Genomic DNA, 19,474 nt, shown 5'->3' with positions numbered 1-19,474 from the left:
TTTGAAATATTTATGCGGAGGTTTTAACGATTGCGTTGACATTACAACGATACAACATTCGACAATTTTCAAATATTCTTCTATTATAAGTTTCAATATCTGTAATTCGAGATATTAACAAGATCTTATCTTAAAAAAATCAATATCATTTTACGAAATACCATTATTATACAAAGAAATATATATATATATATATATATATATATATATATATTGGAATTATAAACTCCGAATTAGTTAAGCTAAAACACATAATAACATTTCGTACAGACTAATATATCAATATTGTACGATGATTTGTTAATTAATAAATATTTTTATACTACATTTTACAGATTTTATGTTTTTTTTTGTTTGTTTGTTTATTTGTTTGTTTGTTTGTTTTTTTTTTCATATTGAAAAATATACTTGTACCTTACATAACTTGTCATAAGAAAAATGAAATTTTAAGCAAAATTTAAAAATTAGAAATATTTAACAATAATTTTCTTTGGCGCCAAAGACTTTTTATACGTCTCTTATATATTATAAAACCGATCGACATAATTATAATACATCGACCAAAATTTATCATAAATCAAAAAGCAAATTATAGTACAAACAGCGTATTAGAGTAATTAAAATGAAAATTAGTTCACCTACGTAGTCATTTATTTGAAAAAATATAAATAATTTTTTCTACATATACGTATAAACACACTCACGTTTAATGACAATAGTAATATTCATTTTATATTTTCAATATTACGGTAATGCTCGGAATGTTTAATGGATTCATAATTAATGTTGCTAATGGCAGTTATTTAAAGATACTTCAAAAATATGTAAATTGACAAATTTTCAATGTACTATAATTGGATATTCGAAAGAATTCTCTTAATACTCTGCGCGTAATATCGTTCATTAATTTTCAAAAAAAAAAAAAAAAAATAAAATAAAGAAAAGAAAATCACTTAATATTAATAGTGTTTTGAGCATAAGCATGTTTATTATATTATGTACATGTAAATGTTTTATCGAAAATCATTAAAGCAAACAAATGTTTATTGGGAGTATCTCGAATAATGCTCCAGTCAAGTCAATTATTATTATTTCCTTATGCGACTAACGCGCGATTAACAAAGCTTCAATTAGTGCAAATATCATTCGCTTATTCGCTTAAATATTACTTTACAACAATATGGATAACATGCATAAAGTGGAAAATATTCATTAAGTATAGTATGGCAGTCGATATTCAATTAAAGTTTGTAAAATAATAATTCGTAATAATTTTCAGCAAAGATATATGTCTCAAATTTAATTTAGAGGTGCTTTTTTTACTACGGAGAAACGATTATTGTTTTATTAGCCAAGCTATTACGTATTAGGTATTGAAAGAGCAAAAAGTCCGTAGGAGATAAACTTTTAATATCAATGATATATTTGCCTCTTGCTAATACGACGTAATTTCCAATGATTAATTGACTACTATTGCCTCGGGAGTTCTATTGATTTTTTTGTTCTTTTTATCGATCATTTGATCGTTTCAGCGCCGCATTTCGCATTTGTTTTCAACTTCTTATTCGAAAAGTAATGGAGCGATGTGCCTACTACCACCCCCTACCACCCCTGACGTTACGTTCTATTCGCATAACAATAATAATAACAATAATATCGCTTAATATCTTTATAATGCACATGGCTCTTCTATGCAAATTACAAAACGGATTTTAATCTCAACGATTGTGCTACTCGACGTTACTCGTATCGGTTTAAAAAAAAAAAAAAAAAAAAAAAAAAAACTCCATTTGTACTTGCAAAATAGGCTTAATTACTTCTTTTGTTTTTGTTTTGCTTTTCACTTAAAAAAAAAAAAAAATCTTACGAAATCGCTTACTCGTTTATCTAAGTCTGTAAATAATTGACCGAGACGTTTCACTCGCTTACTATCTTGTGACCCGAAACGACACATTCACTCAATCATCTATCGCCATATTTAATTTTTAATTTATTTCAAACTCTTATGGGTTAATCAATGCTGTTTATAAGTCGCTCCGGCACGACACGAGAAGTCGTTGTAAGAGGCTTGGAAAAAGATAAGAAAAAAAAAAAAAAATTAAAGATAAAAAATTGAATGACAAAATAGGATTAATTTTGATTTAAGCAAACCCCTTTAGCCATTAGCTTCGCTAATATTTGCGTGAAATTCGAATATATGCGGGAACGTAATCATTATGTGTCGCGCCACCTGGCGTTAAAATCTCCGTAGCTTTGTGAGTTGTGGAATACTCGCTGCATGAGGATAAAGTTTAGTCATTTTGTGACAGATTTTGGGGAAATGTAATACCGAAGTTATGTTCTGTTGCTGCGAGTCGAGTCGGGCAGACTTTAGTCTTCATTGACGTTTATCAAATCAATTGGCAGATGATATTTTTATTATCCGAGAGTGTATAAAAAATGCTGATAGTCTGGATTGTTTCGTCGGGAATGGTTGTCCATAATCACTTCCGAGTTAAGAGAAAGTAACGTAAAATTTTGAAAATAAAACTGCCCAACGACAAAAACATGATCAGCGGTCTGCAGATTGCTTTGAAAAATGCCATTGACGTGGTGAGTGGCAGTTGAGCTCCACACTGTGTACTTGCCAATTACATAATTGACTCTTGGCAATTAAGATGAATTTTGAGTGGAATTAAAGTTTTTAGTCCATTATATTTGTGCAATTGTTATGCTCTGCGCATTACGTTATTGCTTAAATTTTGTTTTTATTTCTTTCCCATGCACACTATTATTAATCATTATTAGCCTCGTTGTTATTATTAATATTATTATTATTATTGTTGTTGTTGTTGTTGTTGTTGTTGTTGTTACTTGTAATTATTATCATGTAATTATTACTTTGTAATTATATTTTGTCTGTTATAAATTTTAATCAAAGCCGAATAGGTTCGGTTAGAAGCAAATGCACTCCTTTCATGATTTTGTTTTTGTTTGGCCATGATACTCATACAATTTAAGTAGTTTTCGCGCGAAATTAGGTATTCTTGGTTGGATTGGATTCGACGGTTACCATGTCGATGACTTATAATATTTTACCGCTTTACTATAATTTTATTTCATTATATTCAAATGTATTGCTTGCGTATCTAATATATAAATTAACAAAATGACGACGGTACTCGCTGTTATCGTTTAATCGATCGCTCCATTTCTTAGATAGCTCCTCCAGCGACACCCTTGCAAGATTTCACTTATCACTGGAAGCAGCTCATGAATTTTTACGTTAATCATTTAAACGACGCCAAAGTATCGATAGAAAGAACTAGTATTCCTAAGCATTTAGACCATTTGCTGAGACTCTTGTTGGAGGAGGAGAAAAATGGGGACGAGCCAGGTCCGTGTTTGGAGTATACGCTGCAGCATAGGTTATTGGATTTACTGGCGACTCTGGCCAGTGCTGAAACACCTCCTGGGATGAGACTGGTTTGCCTGTCATTTCTGAGAAAGCTGCTGACAAAATCCAAGCATCCGCTTCTGCATCAAGCGGCTATTTATGGATCCGTTCAAAGAATGATAGCCATGTGCAATGGAAATCTTGCCTCTCCCATCGAGAATGAAGAAATACAATTTCTTTTGTGCCTTTGCTTTTTAGTTTGCAAGTATCCACACGTCACAAATATAGTCAACGATTCTAGTAATGTAGCGCAAGACGGCGAAGCTTTGCACTGCAGTATCGATAAGTCAGCCATCGACAAGGTCACTTACATTCCCGCTAGAAGGATGAAAAATGCCAATACTCTATTTAAGCCTTTGAACACGCAAGCCATCACCTTAATGAATCCTGATTTGTTTAAAACTGGGTAAATATAGCAACGATCTGTCTAGTTGTAAATAGTAATTGCTTAGTAATGATAATGATTAATCGTTACATTGGGCAATGTTTGGTAGCTCGTTCATTGAGTATTTGACATAAAATTATCTTACACACTTTTGCTTCCGATGTCGCTCTTTCTCTCACTTTAATGTGTCGTTGAAGCGGCAGAGGGTACGTTAAGAAACAATTTGCGCTATTCTCATGGGAATTTCATCGAAACTGAGGAACATTAATTCTGAACAGAGCAATGTACAGTGAAATATAATAATTTTTAATCTTATAATATTTAATATGATAAGCTCCTTGCCCATGGGAATAATGCATCGTTTGTTTCTTTAATACATTGAGATTGAAAATTTATTGCGATTGTAATTGGCAATTGTAAAAGATTGTGCTAATTTTATGTTTGAAATATTTAACGTTTGGCGACTATTGCCTTCATTTACTAACCATAGGTTTTTTTTTTAATAGTAAGCATCGACCTTACCACGTTGATTCTGTAAATAAATCGAGCTCTCAGTCGGAAGCATCGCAAGAAAACAAACAGCCCAAACATGTACAGAACGCAATCACTAGGTCCAATTCCTCTTCGCAATCGAGTAGATCCTCGAGGGATGTAGAGGCTGCTTCAGAATCATCGAGTCCTGTCGCACAACAGCCAATCGATAACATTCCAAATAGAGTTCCTGAGGAAGCGGAAGATGACACTCGAGCGAGTGAAAATTTGTATAAAGTATCCAAGGAAGTGGAATCCTCAAAATATGATCCAGTCGTAGCTGCACTCAACGATATCAAGGATTTGAGGATAAACGAGGAGTGCTTATCAAGTAACGGTGATGAAAAGTCTGATCAAAATAGTAAACATGATATTACCTTCAGCAGCTCTAGAAACCCAGAACATTCCAAATGTTTGCTCTTAGATTCGTTAAAAAGTTATATAAACAGTGCGGTAAGTAGATGAATTCTAAGCCATCCGATCTCCTTTTCTTTTATTACATTATTCTATTTACATTCAATTACAATTAATTATTGCTATTGTTAGGATAATACAATTAGGATACGTGCGTGCGAGGGAATAATGGTTTTAGCTTCGTTGGACGACCCTTTCTTTGCTGAAATCATTGCCAAAAGCGACTTATCCACAATTTTAGCAAAACGTTTGGAAGTTCTTTTTAATTTAATCCCAGCCCAAGTTGAGTCTAGCGATATAGAAGACATCGAAGTCACTTGGGGCCTCGACTCGCCACTGCTTATCAACGAGAAGAAATTTCCAGGATATCAAAGAGTGGCTGCTTTTTTCATGTGGATGGATTTTCTCGCACAACTTTCAAGAGAAGCTCACTCGGATGTCGCCGAGATATTAGCTCAAACTATCAGGATATCCTTCTTCGAGAAAGTACTAACTCATGCACTGTCAGCTCACCACGCTATTTTAATTACAGCATTAGTTACGAAATGCTTGAAGAACATTCCTACGTCTCCATTGAGCATTGGTAAGATCTCGATTAACACGTACGTATTGATAAACATTAATTGAATTACCCATTATTAAACGTGTCTTCGTTTCATTAAAACAATTGTTAGAAATGGGTCGCTGGCTGGTGGGTCAGCAACGCGTTCCAGACATTCCTGATGTTTGGTGTTGTCCAGTTCTGCACAGACTCATTGAGAATTGCTTCACAGAAAGCGACGATTTGATTACAGAGACGTTAAAATTGTTTGAAGCCATGATTGAAAAACGAGATGAACACATACTACATTGTCTAGTCTTAACGTACTTAAATACACGTGGCTATTATGATAATAGCGCGGCTGATAGTGCAATTGCTTCGTGGAGCGACGAAGAAGATGAGAGGGTAAGAGAGAAAAAAGGCTGTATGGATATTACCGAAGGAACGAGTCACAGTAGAACTTTGGCACCCAGTAATATACATAGGATTTTAAATTGGTAAGATGCCATTAAAAATTAATCCTATCGTAAGTGATAAATTATTATGCTTTTAATATACGATATTTTAAGCTCGGCTGGCTTTGCAAAATAATTACTTAGTTACATTGTGTTATAAAAATAAGGTTATTTTCATTGCAGTTTCTTGTCGTTACTACCTCGGCAATTACAAACCGAGTCTGATAGTAATTACGGACGATACATGGGAAATTGGGAGAAGGAATATTCAATAATTGTAAAAAACTGTGCTCTTCTAGCATGGCCACTAGAAGCCGTTACCTTGGATGATTCTGCAAGTTCCGATTCGAGACCAGAAATTGACAATTGTGCAAATAGATTTTACCCTGGACCTTTTCTGTCGATGCTACTAGACAAAATCAGTGGTATTCCTAAACAAAAGTATGAGATCAATTTGCATTTGACAATTCTAATTTCTAAATTGGCATTATTGCCTCATCCGTACCTTCACGAATTTCTATTGAATCCCTTAATTCCGTTGACACCTGGAAAGAAGAGTTTGTTTATTTGCCTGCAGCGACTTGTTAAGCAACTAGCGAACGAAGTTCCTAAAATACAGAACTACAAACTGATTCTTAAAGAATTAAGATTGGAAATGTTTAATGATTGCTGCGCTCAAGAATCGTCGGATAATAAAACTTATTCGAGGTATAATTATTTTCATTCTTTCAGTTAAGTTTTTATAAAATGAGCATGTAGAGATATCGTGTTTGTTAATTTTAAACATTGTTTAATAATAATTTATCATTGGTCGTCGATACAGAATAAAAAAATACATAAAGAAAAGTAGATTTCCAACATCCTAATATAAGATAATTTGAATTTGTCAATTGTCAAAAAATAATGAAATTTATTTTCAGGTCGAAAGAGGAAGAGACTTTGCTCGAAAGTGTAATAATTGTTGAAGAGTTTTGCAAAGAATTAGCAGCGATCGCATACGTTAAATATCATCATTCTACGTAGTAATAATAATCATAGTATTATTAACTTAAAAATTGTAAATTTAGCTGTATATATAATAATTTCTATTTTGTAGAACATCGATCGATCATAGAAAATGAGTGAAGTTTGAACCTTGTGCTGTCCAAATATTTAACTATTTAAACTATTTTCTATCATATAAATTATTGCATTAAAATGCACTGTTTTTGTTTTTTTTCTTTCTTTCTTTTTTTCCCTGTTTGTAACTACACGTGTAAACACTTTTTTTTAATATATAAACTATGAATCAAGAGTTGTAAAACGAAAAATTTTCTATAAACCAGTGTCTGTACGTATGTAAAAATAATAGTCATTTTCTTACAAAATAAATAATCTGTAAATTTTACAGCGATTTTCATGCACAATTGTTGTTACTGTCGATAATAAATAAATATTTTAAAGAAATCCATATGTTATTTAGTGTCTATTGACTACAAGCATGGATAATAATTTTTTAATTAAAAATCTTATATCTTGATTATGCGAAGGAAACATTATTTTTTATCTTGTACGTCAATTTTGCACAACTTTTCATAAAATCAAACGTTTTTTATATTTACCCAACACACAAGGCCCAATAATTTAAAATGGTAAAATTGTATTATCTACCAAGGCACACACGTTTCTTTAATTTATTGTAACAATTTTTCATTATTTTATTTGTGATGATGGCCTCTCGTTAATATTAACATAAGTGCCCTATTCTTTCAAATCGAACGTTTAGAATTATGTCAACAGTATTCGAATAACAGATTATTTATAGATTGAAAAAAAGTTCAATATGGTTAATTGTTTAAATACGCACGATATTCATATTTTATAAATTTCGCATTGCTTTTGTTACTAATAATAAAGACTTTGGCGATACATCGAATATTACATCCGAGATGATTACCAATATATTGGATAAACCAAATAATTATATTGTGATAATTACATTCTATAAATGTATTTATTGTACGAAATTATTTTGTCTGCCCAATAGTGTCCCTATATTTTATAATATATATTTGTGTATAAACTGACTGAGTGATAGAAATTTAGATTTAAAAAACGAGATAGATAATGAAAAAATTATTTTAACGATCTTTTATTTTTATATAAAGGATTTCAAATTCTTTTATTACTAATTTACGTCTGCTTTTATTCGATTTGCAGCTGCGTTGGAAATAGTACGTCAATAAAAAAAAAAAAAAAATTGCTATTTCAAATAATTATGATAATTGTAGATGGAATTGTAAAATCGATTATTCGACATATTTGACATAGTATGTCAGCATTCGGCATACTTAAAAGTTATTTATTTACCATTTAAATTCCAGAAATACTGTTTTTATAAAGAATAAAAGAGTCGAGTATCAGTGAATGTTAAAGGTGCGTTGAATATTCAATTTCTAGGTCAACTGCTTGAAAAATAAAAGATAATGATTTCTCCAAATCACTTAGCAGAAATAGTGATTAAAGTGATTACGGGTCGTGAAAGTCGGAATTGCGGAATTGTTTATATCAACGGTAAATATATTCGTATAAAAGGAGATTTGTCATTTCCACTGGACCTTGATCATTGGAGAGGTTATATTGATACCGAATCAGATTGTTTCAAAAATTCAAAAGATATTTTACATTATTTTGTGAATAGAAATGCATTGACACATTTGACATTGGATGCTGACATTCTACAAGTTTTAAAAAACTATGTGAGTAAAATTAATTACATTTTATTATTATTTTTAAGTGATTCCTTGCTCGTTATTTGTTATACTCTCCTACATATACTTATTTAATATATATATATATATATATATATATATATATATTAAATAAGCTTAACATTTATTGTATTGTAAACAAAGAAAAGAAAAAAGTATTCCTCGAGTATACATCATATTTAAACTTAATAATATAGACTTTGCTTTAAATCGGTCTTTGAAAAATTTTAATTCAAAAGACTCTATTGCTGTTTATAATCAAAGATCTTTTATAGTTGTTAACACAATTGAAAATTATATTTGATATTTTAGAGACTGCGTTGTGTTTATTTATGATATTTCAGTTTTTACTGATAAATTTGATGAAGATTTTAATTTTAATACCTTTCCATTGATACATATTGTAGGGAACTTTATAACCACCATAAGATAATTTACAATTAGTATAATTATTACATTGAATAATTGTACTTGATATGCGAGCATTGTTGCACATGATCTTTTAAATTTAACAAAAAATTTAAACAAAATTTAAAGTAATTGTAAGAGAAAATTAATGTAAATATATATATTAAATTTAATGACATACGTACAATATTGCAGATAATCGATGAACTTAATGGGACGTATAATGAAATTAATTTACATCAACGATTGTACCTGGACTATACGAATAAGTTTGTTTTAATAAACTTTAGGCGATCGATCGTAGCATGCGATGCATTTAAAAGTGTTACGTGCAAGCATCTTCGCTCTGGAAGGAAGCAAAGCTGCATGAAACATTTTACGTTAGAAGTTGACAATGACAAAGTATCGGAAGTTACAAATTTAAGATTGTATTTCCTTCGTAAGGTGTCATTGAATTTATTAAAATGTCAAGACTTTGATGCGCACTGCGATGATAATATAAGTAATAATTATGTCTTTACAACAAAATCAGAGAATAATATCGATAAGAGCTCTAGTCCATATTTGTGCGGGGTTATTTTAAATGGTAATAAAAAAAAAGAATGCATTTTGAGCCAAGAAATGTATATACAGAAGAAAGTTGAAAAAATTAAAAAGTTAAATTACCTAAAGCACTTTTATTCGAATATTGATGCAAATATTGTTGAAAAAAATGTTGAAACAATAGCAAAAGCTTCGGTTGTTTATGAATTGCTGTCAGTAAAGCATTCGAGTCCTGTAATTATTGAAAAGTCTGACGATAAAGAGATTTGCATCAAAGGTATTCTTATATCTTTATGAAATTTTAAAACTTAACGTATTCAATTTTTTATAATTAATATGTTTATGTGTTTACAGAAGCAGCATTTATTTTGTATAATAATGTCAGAATTACTGCTATATTAAATAAATATACGAGATTAGTGTTTGACGAGGATTATCCACAACTTGACCCAATCGAGAGTGTCGTAGCTTTATACGAACTCGTAGATGATGTATGCCTTCAGTTTTATGTTTCGTTTTGTTTTATATTTTTATAGCTTTAGTATGATTAATGTAAATTTCTTCCAGGAATCGTGGTCCCTTATTTATAACTACATAATAAAATATCCAGATGTACTAGAGGCTGTCGTTAAAGTTGAACCAAAACTTGAAATTAATATTCATCTATTATGGGCATTTGTATCTTGTTTATGTCATGATTTTAGCAAATATTATCGAAAACATAAAATTATAATGGTATATAAGGATGGTAATGACTTGGTGAGAGTTACAACCAGAGAAAGGCTGCATTTGTTAAAAGCATTGCAAACTGTTTTAATTAACTCATTATCTTTATTGGATATCGAAGAATTGAATTATATGTAAAAATTACTATAATTTATATTAAATACTTTATATATAAAGTATCGTTTCTCTATTATTTCTTAAGCATTGCGACTCTATTTGTATTATAAAATTCTATTGCATGAAATAATAATGAACAATTGTTAATTGAGAAAAATATAAATTCTGTTACATAAAATTAATAGAAAATATAATTAATTCCTTTGGCATTCGTAATAATTAACATTTGATATGAAAAATAAAATTTACGTGAAAAGCAAAATTGTATATAAAGGAAAATACGTTGTTAAACTTTTTACGTAAGTGGACTTTTCACAATAGTAGAAAGACTTAAAAATTTTTTTCATGTTTTATCTATCCATATTTATTTTATTCATAAGTTTTACCAAACAAAATATTGAATTCACATAGGTAATGCATCGTCGTGTGGCATACTTTTATCGATGTAATTATATTTTTTTACTTAATCTATTAATAACGATTAGAGCAAAGCCTGACGCGTAGAAAATGGGTAAATCTTGGTTTCTTTCAAAACAGCCAAGCGCGATTTGAATGCGGCCACGTGCTTCATGGTAACACATACACATTGCAACGATAGGTTGTAGTCGTCTCTTTAACGCCGAGTTCGCTAAGTGCGCGGGATATTTTTAATAAGAATTGGCGCAGATGTGGGTTGGCGAAGGGAGAGAGAGAGAGAGAGAGAGAGAGAGAGATATTGGAGTCCAATCAGTCTCGATTTTTTTTATGCCCGTCGAAATTGCGCATTCGCGTAGATAAAATCGGCGCGTGCCGATCGTTGCGTAATTGGGCGAATTAATGGTCGTGATGACACCGTAACCGCGGACAATTATTTCGACCTCGTTGATGTTTGTCAAAAGGTAACTTTTAATAGTCAACTCGAGTGTCAGAGTCATCAGGACATACTTATTATTTCTACAATAGATGACTGATTTTAATTCCACATTATATTTATTTGTTTTCGTCTTTCCCCCCCCCCTCCCCCCACACACTTAGTTATTCGTCCACTCTTATTCGTTTTTCTGATAAATTAATATTGCCAACTCTTACGCGCTAGGCATATTATACGAACGTTTGTACGGGAAAATGACGGGAGTATGGAACGTTGAGTAATGCATCTGGTCGCTGGTTATCGAAGTATTAATTATTATTATTATTGCATTTTAACTTGATTTGTAATATTATGTGAGAATTAGATTCATCGAGAGTTCAAAATTCTGATGATTTTTAATGCGATGAGTACAGCAGCATTAGTGGCTGATATCGATCGTACGTAGTAATTGAATAGTAATTATTATATTTTTTAATGTCAGAACTGTGAGCGTTTAAAATCTCTCGTGCCTGCATTGCATTGAGCTCCGTAATGGAATTATGCGGCTATTTTTCATATACTTGGAGATATTATGCGTAAATCCGTTTTATAAAATTACGTCATGTCCGAGACGAGGAAATCCAGTAGCAACTTGTGCGTATGAAAAAGCAGCTGCATTTTACGTCTCTAATCGGAATGCTGAAATAAATGTTTGATTTACTGATCAATGGTGCGAAGGGAGAGAAAAAAAAAAAAAAAGAAAAAAAAAAAAAAAAAAAAAAAAAAAAAAAGTTTATTATAGCCCATATTATACAATTGTAATTATAATTATAATAAAGAAGTGTTTATGTAAAATTTCTTTCTTTTTTAATATAATAATCCAATTAATTAAAATAGTGGATTGTTGTTACGGGCTGAATGGGCATTCAACTCGAGACTCGATGGTTAAAATGAGTGAAATTTAGTTCATTAAAATTTGCTAGTCGACAAATTTCTGCAATTTTTCTTTTAATATATTTTTTAATAATACGGGAAACATGGACGAAAATATTTAAATGCTTGTCGGCAGTTGTCGGCAGTAATGAAAATTTTAAAGCGCAATAACACGTGGATTTCCGAGGATAGGTACATTATATCTGTAAGGCTTATCAGTCGAGGCTGAGGCTCTAATCGTAAAATATCTTCAATCTTTTATTCAGCTTGTATAATTTATTAATTAAGATCGTATAGCGAAATGTCGCGGTATTTTGTATATTTTGTTAAAATATTAATGTCAATATCCAATGGTCGAATGAAATGAAAGAGAAATTTAATCGCTGCTAAACAATTAGAGAAATTTTTAATGATGCCTTACGTAAAAATGACTTGAGTCCTAGTCGATTGTCGACATTTAATAATCATATCTTACTTTAAGCGTAGCGTAAAACAATAATGCAAACAATGTTTAAAAGTTGTATTTATCTCGACATTAAAGTGAAATAATAACAGCAAATGCAAAGGCGTCCGTTGTTGCTTTACGAAACGTCAAACTTTTATCCAACAGCCATTAAATTGAATTTGCTTACAGCAGAGAACGCGAAATAAATTAGGCAATTTAGTGAATTTACAGAATTTACGTTCGGAATACATCGTTATCTCGCGCAATGTATAATCGACGTACTTTCTGCCCCATCTCTCGTATAAATTCGTGTAACCCACCCCTTATCATAAGTTTCTCTATCCTCGAATCGTAAATCCCGCCTACTTTACACGATAATTTATAATAATAATTTACATGCTATTATTAAAGCTTCTTTCGCATACCAGTTCAATATACCCAACAAAAACGAAAGCATTCTTTCGACCATTAGCTACGGAAGAATAACAAACAAACAAAAGAAAAAAAAAAAAGAAAAAAAACGATAACGCTTCTCAACATAATTTATCATTTTATTCATACACTTTTGGGCGGAAAAACTCGCGCCTCCGCAACGTACAGCGTCGATCGTACACATACGATACGACTTACTTACCCGATTTTCAATACATCCAGTCCGATTTATTTTTTGCCTTTCGAGCTCGCATTTACATTTTCAATAAAATGGATGCGTTTCGATTGGCCGAGGCGATTTTATTCTTAATTTCGACATGGTACGCGCTCACCCAGATGGGGCGAGTCGATCAAGCAGCGCTGGCAGTTTAAACAATTTTTATCCAAACTCGTTTTCTAAAAATAAGCCGAAATTCGTTCGAGACGAACAATAAACATACGCCTGCGCAATGTCAAACAGAGTTTGCGTTGTAATTGACGTAATCGGATCGTGGGCTGATGGGAAGGGGGATGTGTGTGCGTGTGCGTGTGCGTGTGCGTGTGCGTGTCTGGGATGTGGGATGTGGGATGTGCGGGTGGGGAGGAGGAGGAGGGGGAGGTGGTGGTAATGGAGGAGGTGATGGCTAATTTCGCTCAAACGGATGCGCTAATTAGAAAATCGATCTGACGCTCGTCAGCCGACAAGCAGCATCGTTTATCGTCAAAGTCGACCGACACTTACGGTAAAATCGGTCTCACCCCATGGATCGATGGTGACGGACACCGCGAGCGATTGCTCCCGATCGCACCTAAGCGCCTACACCATTAAATACTCTGTTGTTGTGCGCTCGACTGAGCACGAGGCTGCTTGCCTTTTCGCCATACGGGACCGTTCCTGGCGAACGGGATACTCCTCTTTGTCGACTTTCTTTACAGCCGCTCCCGGGTACTATTGTCGGGCCTTACGCTCGCGCACCACTTGATTTTCTTGCTTGCAGTTTTAATTATCTTTCGAGGAATGACGAGGGGCGGTGGGATTCGATGGAATGATTTAAGGAGGGGGAAAACAAAAGGGGAAGGGTGGGGGGTGGGGGGGGTAGGAGACGTATCGTCGTACTCTTGATAAGAGATTGTTTAGCGCGAGTTTAGCGAGAATAAAGTAAAGAGCGCGTAGCTTTAGATAAAGGTGCTTTAGAAAAGTAAAGGAAAAACGAGAGAATAGAACGTAATTATAAAGGTTAGATTTTGTTTATCCAAGGTGCGATATTTTAAAATTATTTTCTTCATTTTAACGGACAAGAGAACTATTGGAGTAAGAACTTTAAGTATAAATACTTCGTTAAAGTGTGACTTTTAAGTAATTTTCTTGGGAGATGGGGGGTGGGGGTGGGGGGTTACGAGGGGTACGAGGAGTCGTCGATTGGATTGAATGTGTATTTGTTCATCGCGAGTCTCTAGCAAAAGTATATTTGCAAGAAAGAGGCGCGTACGAAAGTGTAAAGGATCGGCAAGAAACGTGGGCGCTGCGAGGCTGCCCGAACCTCATAATAAATGTCGGAAATAGCAATCGTTTTGAATGGGAATTGTTAGGGATACTGCAATGTATATGTATTTTGCAAATAATATCTCCGTGGGCTCGCGCAGATCGTCCTCTTCAATTCAAATATTATTTAAGGGATACGAGCGAAAAATGTGCTATTATAATAAAGCGAGCGCGGAGACTCGCGACAATCGACCATTAGATAAGAAATAGTGAAAAAGTGCCGATGAATAATATTGAGAAGCAGCAGCGATAATTCATCGCCTAATATGTAATAAAAGTGCACGTGTTTACTTTGTCAATATTCCTAGATAATTATCACCGAACAGTTTATGTTTGTTTCGCGAGCGTTTTCGCAAATGCCATTTAACTTTTAAAATTCGGTCTCTGCTGAAAAAGCATGCGAAAATTCAGTTGAGAGTGTCCCTTCCTCGCTTAGGCTTGAAACCTAATATACCCATCTCACATTCAATATTCTTGCTTTAAATTAATTATTACTCGAGGCCTCGCGATTCGACATGTCAATAAAATGGATATTTAATTTTAATCACCTTTGATAAAATCATGTGGAAATCGAGAGGAGTGATTTACTTGGAATTATAGGCGTAAACACCTGTCAATTATTGCATAAGACCACAAATGAAAATGGCTTCTTTTTCTGCTTCCTTTTTTTCTTCTTCCTCTTCTATTCGTACGAATAAAAAATTAAGCAAAAATGCGCACGCAATAACGCAACGAAACAAAGGAATAATAAGTGTAGTGTGAATTCAGGAAAATTGCAATAAATGCAAATGAATATTTTAACATGTAACGTGTGCCTGTAATAGGAAAGAATTACGAAAATCCCGTCAATATTTAATATTCATATTTCGTTTCTAAATAAAATTCGACAGAAAAACTTGGCCACGCTATTATAAAATAATATACTTATTATGATTGTCGATAGGTGCAATTGACAGATAAAAGTCCAAGAGTTTTTACGCTGTTATTTATTCATTGTTTTTTTTTTTTTTTTTTTTTTTTTTTTTTTTTTTTTTTTTTTTTTTTTTTTGTACTCTTCTTTTTCTTTTCATTTGCCTTTTAGTTTGTTTTTGTTATTATACTAGAATAACAAAAAATTGTACCACGCATCTCCTCGTCATTCGTACAATTCTAAATGCTACAAAGCCAAAAACAATAGCTGACTTAACGTAATCGACTCATTGCGTTGCTATATATCACAAATACAACAACAACGACGAAGACGACGACAACAACAATCTGCTGCTGCAAACGAAAGGCTTTGAAGCTTAGCAGCGATATCTAACACATTACCGATGAATACATCATCGTTTTATCGAGTCCCTCTCCTCGTCGCAATGTAACATACGCACGTACGCGCGCGCGCGCGGCAAAACAAAGACAATGTTAGCCTATATACAGCCCATTGATTTACCTCTCCACTCCCATCCCAATAACCCACTACTACTCACTTGGAACCAAAGTGTCAAGAAAAGACAAAAAAATTCTGTGCCCTTTACCCGCGCCAGCGCTATGGAAATTCAAAGGGCAATGCAACCACGTGCTCACCGCCTACGCATTCTAAGAAGGATAACAGCTGATAAGTGTAGAAACCCACCTGACCGATTAGTCTCTCTTGACTCCCACCCGCTCCACATGCAATTCCCTCCTCCCGCCCCACAGATACCGGATCATCATCCCGTTCGCCATCCACATTGCTCGACCAGCTGTTTGTTTGCTCGGCCCCGCCGTGGGCTCTCCACCACGTGACACAAGACGACGACGACGACGACGACGACGACGACGACGACGACGACGACGACGACTTGTATCGGCTGATGCAGCAACTGCGGCCACCATTGGTCGAGTGGCTGCATCAGCGTTCGACGTTGGCCAATAGGCCCGCGCGTAACGGCACTCGACCCGAGGGACGTTTGACACATCGCTAAAGGAAGGTGTCGTTCGTGCCAGCGGCTGTCGTCGATCCCAGGTACTCTCCTTCACCTCCTCATCGTTCAATCCCGCCCCGCCAGCTCGCGGCCCCTTTTATCCTTTAATGCTAAAATCGCTGCCGGGTTATGGAGTCGAGGCATGCGCACGTGGGCAAGACTTTGGCGAGACTCGCGACGAGCGATGCGAGATTGCCGCTTCACCACAGCCGGCGACCTTATCAATGTTCTCGCTCCTTTGCAAATGATTGGCTCGCATTGGGATGAGTGATGGATGAAGGGGTGGTGGGCGGAGGGCGGGAGCGGGAGCGGGAGCGGGAGCGGGAGCGGGAGCGGGAGGGGGATGGGGAGGGGGGTTGGTTTGTTTTGGAGAGACTGAGGTGCTCGACGAGTCCGCACCGCCAATATGCGCGAAAGCCGCGTACGTGCGTAATGGCGAAGGTCGCGCGAGTAAAGCCAATTTCTCGTTTCTTTTTTCCCTATGTTGGATTGCCCGGGGTCACGTGACCGAACTCAACCGAAATTCTCGTCACGAGCCACGCGCGGCATTGTGTTGTTGCATCGTTGCTTTCGCAGAGCCGCGCTCCCGTGGGCTCGGCTCGGATAGTGCGCTAGGATTTCGGGGGGCGAGAGCAGGAGCGATTATTACGCTCAGGCGAAGCTTACGCCGCTTTCTATTTTCGCATCGATCTAAGTAAAGTGGCCCACGTGCCCCAGGAGTTGCGAGCGACCTTTTATTTCTCGCTATGTCGCGCCCGTGCTTTGCCGTACCTGTGCGTGCACTTTAATGCGTACGTGGCGGCTAAATGACGGCGATAATTCTTACGAGAGAATGTTTTTTCTTGCGTTGCTACTAAAACAAACAAAAAAAAAACAAACAAAAAAAAAAAATGGAAAAAAAAAAAATAATAAAGGTTAGGAAGGCTACTCGCTCGTGGTGCTGTTATTAATGCATTTACGTATACTTTGTTAACAGTTTTTAATGGATATTGAAGTTATATCACGTAACTCATTGCCGGACAAGTTTTCTCAATTTTTTTTTTTAGAAGCATTTAGCAAACACATCGAGAGGAATTTTTTTCTCTATTTCTTTCCTCTATTTTTTTTTTTTTTTTAAACAAACTAAAAGACGAGAGAGAGAGAGAGAGAGAGAGAGATATGTTATTCGAGTATACGAGTATATAGAATTATTTATAATTCATAATCCATCCTAAACGTTGATATAACTCACTAAGTAATAATTGAATAGTTCTGATTTCTAACGCAACCAAGAGTGTATATTTATCTTTTATCAATATTTCCAACTTATATATAAATATATAAATAAGTAAGTTGTATTAAGTCGGCGTAAGGGCTTATTTATCGATCGTTTTACGATTGCAATTTTACGACACTATTCGTGACTTCATTTACAAAATCTATATGATATTACAATTGGAAAGCTTTCAAGGTGATGTGAAAAGTCGAATTAGAGATATCTCAAGTGAATTGGAATTACACTCGAAGCATAGATTTTTCAATTGCCTGGAAAACATTTCTCAATCGTCTTTTTAATATTCGGATTGCGCGAGAGGAAAAAATTGCATTTACAAATTATATCGATAAGTAGTTATCAATTTCGGGGAGTAGCTGAAAGCTCTAAATATTTTTCAAATTTCCGAGAGCAATACAAATACACGCGCATACCAGGAACGTGCATTAAGCATGAGAATTTTCAGTTAAGTCAATGATAAACATGAGATACCCTCGGCCAGTTTAGTAATTGAATCGCTTTTGGCTTTCGAAAATTGCACGCGTTCGAAGAATTTAAAAGTGGCCGTCAATTATTTTAAGAGGCAACATTTGGAACGCCAAGTCAATGCGAGCAACTATGCAAGACTAAATAAGATGTCCGACTCTATTTTCACCTTACAATTGTTGCGTGTGCACGTTGTTTGCGATAACGTGCCATTAATGTAATGCAGATGTAACCAGGATGATAAATTATCGATGATAGCGCGATAAAATAAAAGCCGAGGCAATGGAAAATGGAATATTAAGTATGTCGCAAAAGACTTATTAAAATATTCGGATGGTATCCGCCCACCGAGCCAAGTGCTGTTTTCCAGCCGCGGAAAATGTATATTTCAAGAGGCGCTTTGATTTCACGGGAATAAATATTTATCGAATATTTCATTATAAAAAAAGGATTCTTAGTGCGGGATAAAAATGCATGTTATTACAGTGTTTAATGCTCTCTCTCTATCTATCTATCTATCTATCTATCTATCTATCTATCTATCTATCTATCTATCTATCTATCTATCTATCTATCTATCTATCTATCTATCTATCTATCTATCTATCTATCTATCTATCTATCTATCTATCTATCTATCTATCTATCTATCTATCTATCTATCTATCTATCTATCTATCTATCTATCTATCTATCTATCTATCTATCTATCTATCTATCTATCTATCTATCTATCTATCTATCTATCTATCTATCTATCTATCTATCTATCTATCTATCTATCTATCTATCTATCTATCTATCTATCTATCTATCTATCTATCTATCTATCTATCTATCTATCTATCTATCTATCTATCTATCTATCTATCTATCTATCTATCTATCTATCTATCTATCTATCTATCTATCTATCTATCTATCTATCTATCTATCTATCTATCTATCTATCTATCTATCTATCTATCTATCTATCTATCTATCTATCTATCTATCTATCTATCTATCTATCTATCTATCTATCTATCTATCTATCTATCTATCTATCTATCTATCTATCTATCTATCTATCTATCTATCTATCTATCTATCTATCTATCTATCTATCTATCTATCTATCTATCTATCTATCTATCTATCTATCTATCTATCTATCTATCTATCTATCTATCTATCTATCTATCTATCTATCTATCTATCTATCTATCTATCTATCTATCTATCTATCTATCTATCTATCTATCTATCTATCTATCTATCTATCTATCTATCTATCTATCTATCTATCTATCTATCTATCTATCTATCTATCTATCTATCTAT

At 34.1% G+C, this 19,474-nt stretch overlaps 2 protein-coding genes across 2 annotated transcripts; both read left to right on the top strand.

The window, feature by feature from the left end:
* The first annotated feature begins 2,237 nt into the window (after positions 1 to 2,237).
* LOC105368876 (protein FAM160B1) lies at positions 2,238 to 6,948 on the top strand. The gene is made up of 7 exons (XM_011508018.1): positions 2,238 to 2,592; positions 3,199 to 3,842; positions 4,328 to 4,805; positions 4,899 to 5,349; positions 5,441 to 5,804; positions 5,946 to 6,470; positions 6,683 to 6,948. Exons 1-7 carry the CDS (start codon positions 2,548 to 2,550, stop codon positions 6,783 to 6,785), a joined length of 2,610 nt encoding a protein of 869 aa, XP_011506320.1. The 5' UTR covers positions 2,238 to 2,547; the 3' UTR covers positions 6,786 to 6,948.
* A 1,170-nt stretch (positions 6,949 to 8,118) lies between these two features.
* LOC105368868 (uncharacterized) lies at positions 8,119 to 10,414 on the top strand. Its single transcript, XM_011508009.1, has 4 exons — positions 8,119 to 8,500; positions 9,116 to 9,740; positions 9,818 to 9,954; positions 10,031 to 10,414. The coding sequence occupies exons 1-4, from the start codon at positions 8,228 to 8,230 to the stop codon at positions 10,325 to 10,327; spliced, it is 1,332 nt and encodes a 443-aa protein (XP_011506311.1). The 5' UTR covers positions 8,119 to 8,227; the 3' UTR covers positions 10,328 to 10,414.
* The last annotated feature ends 9,060 nt before the right edge of the window (positions 10,415 to 19,474 follow it).

Source organism: Ceratosolen solmsi, unplaced genomic scaffold (genome assembly GCF_000503995.2).
Source record: "Ceratosolen solmsi marchali unplaced genomic scaffold, CerSol_1.0 scaffold10, whole genome shotgun sequence".
Lineage (NCBI taxonomy): Eukaryota > Metazoa > Arthropoda > Insecta > Hymenoptera > Agaonidae > Ceratosolen > Ceratosolen solmsi.
Note: the sequence above shows the minus strand (reverse complement) of the source record. Positions and strands in the feature narration are given on the sequence as shown.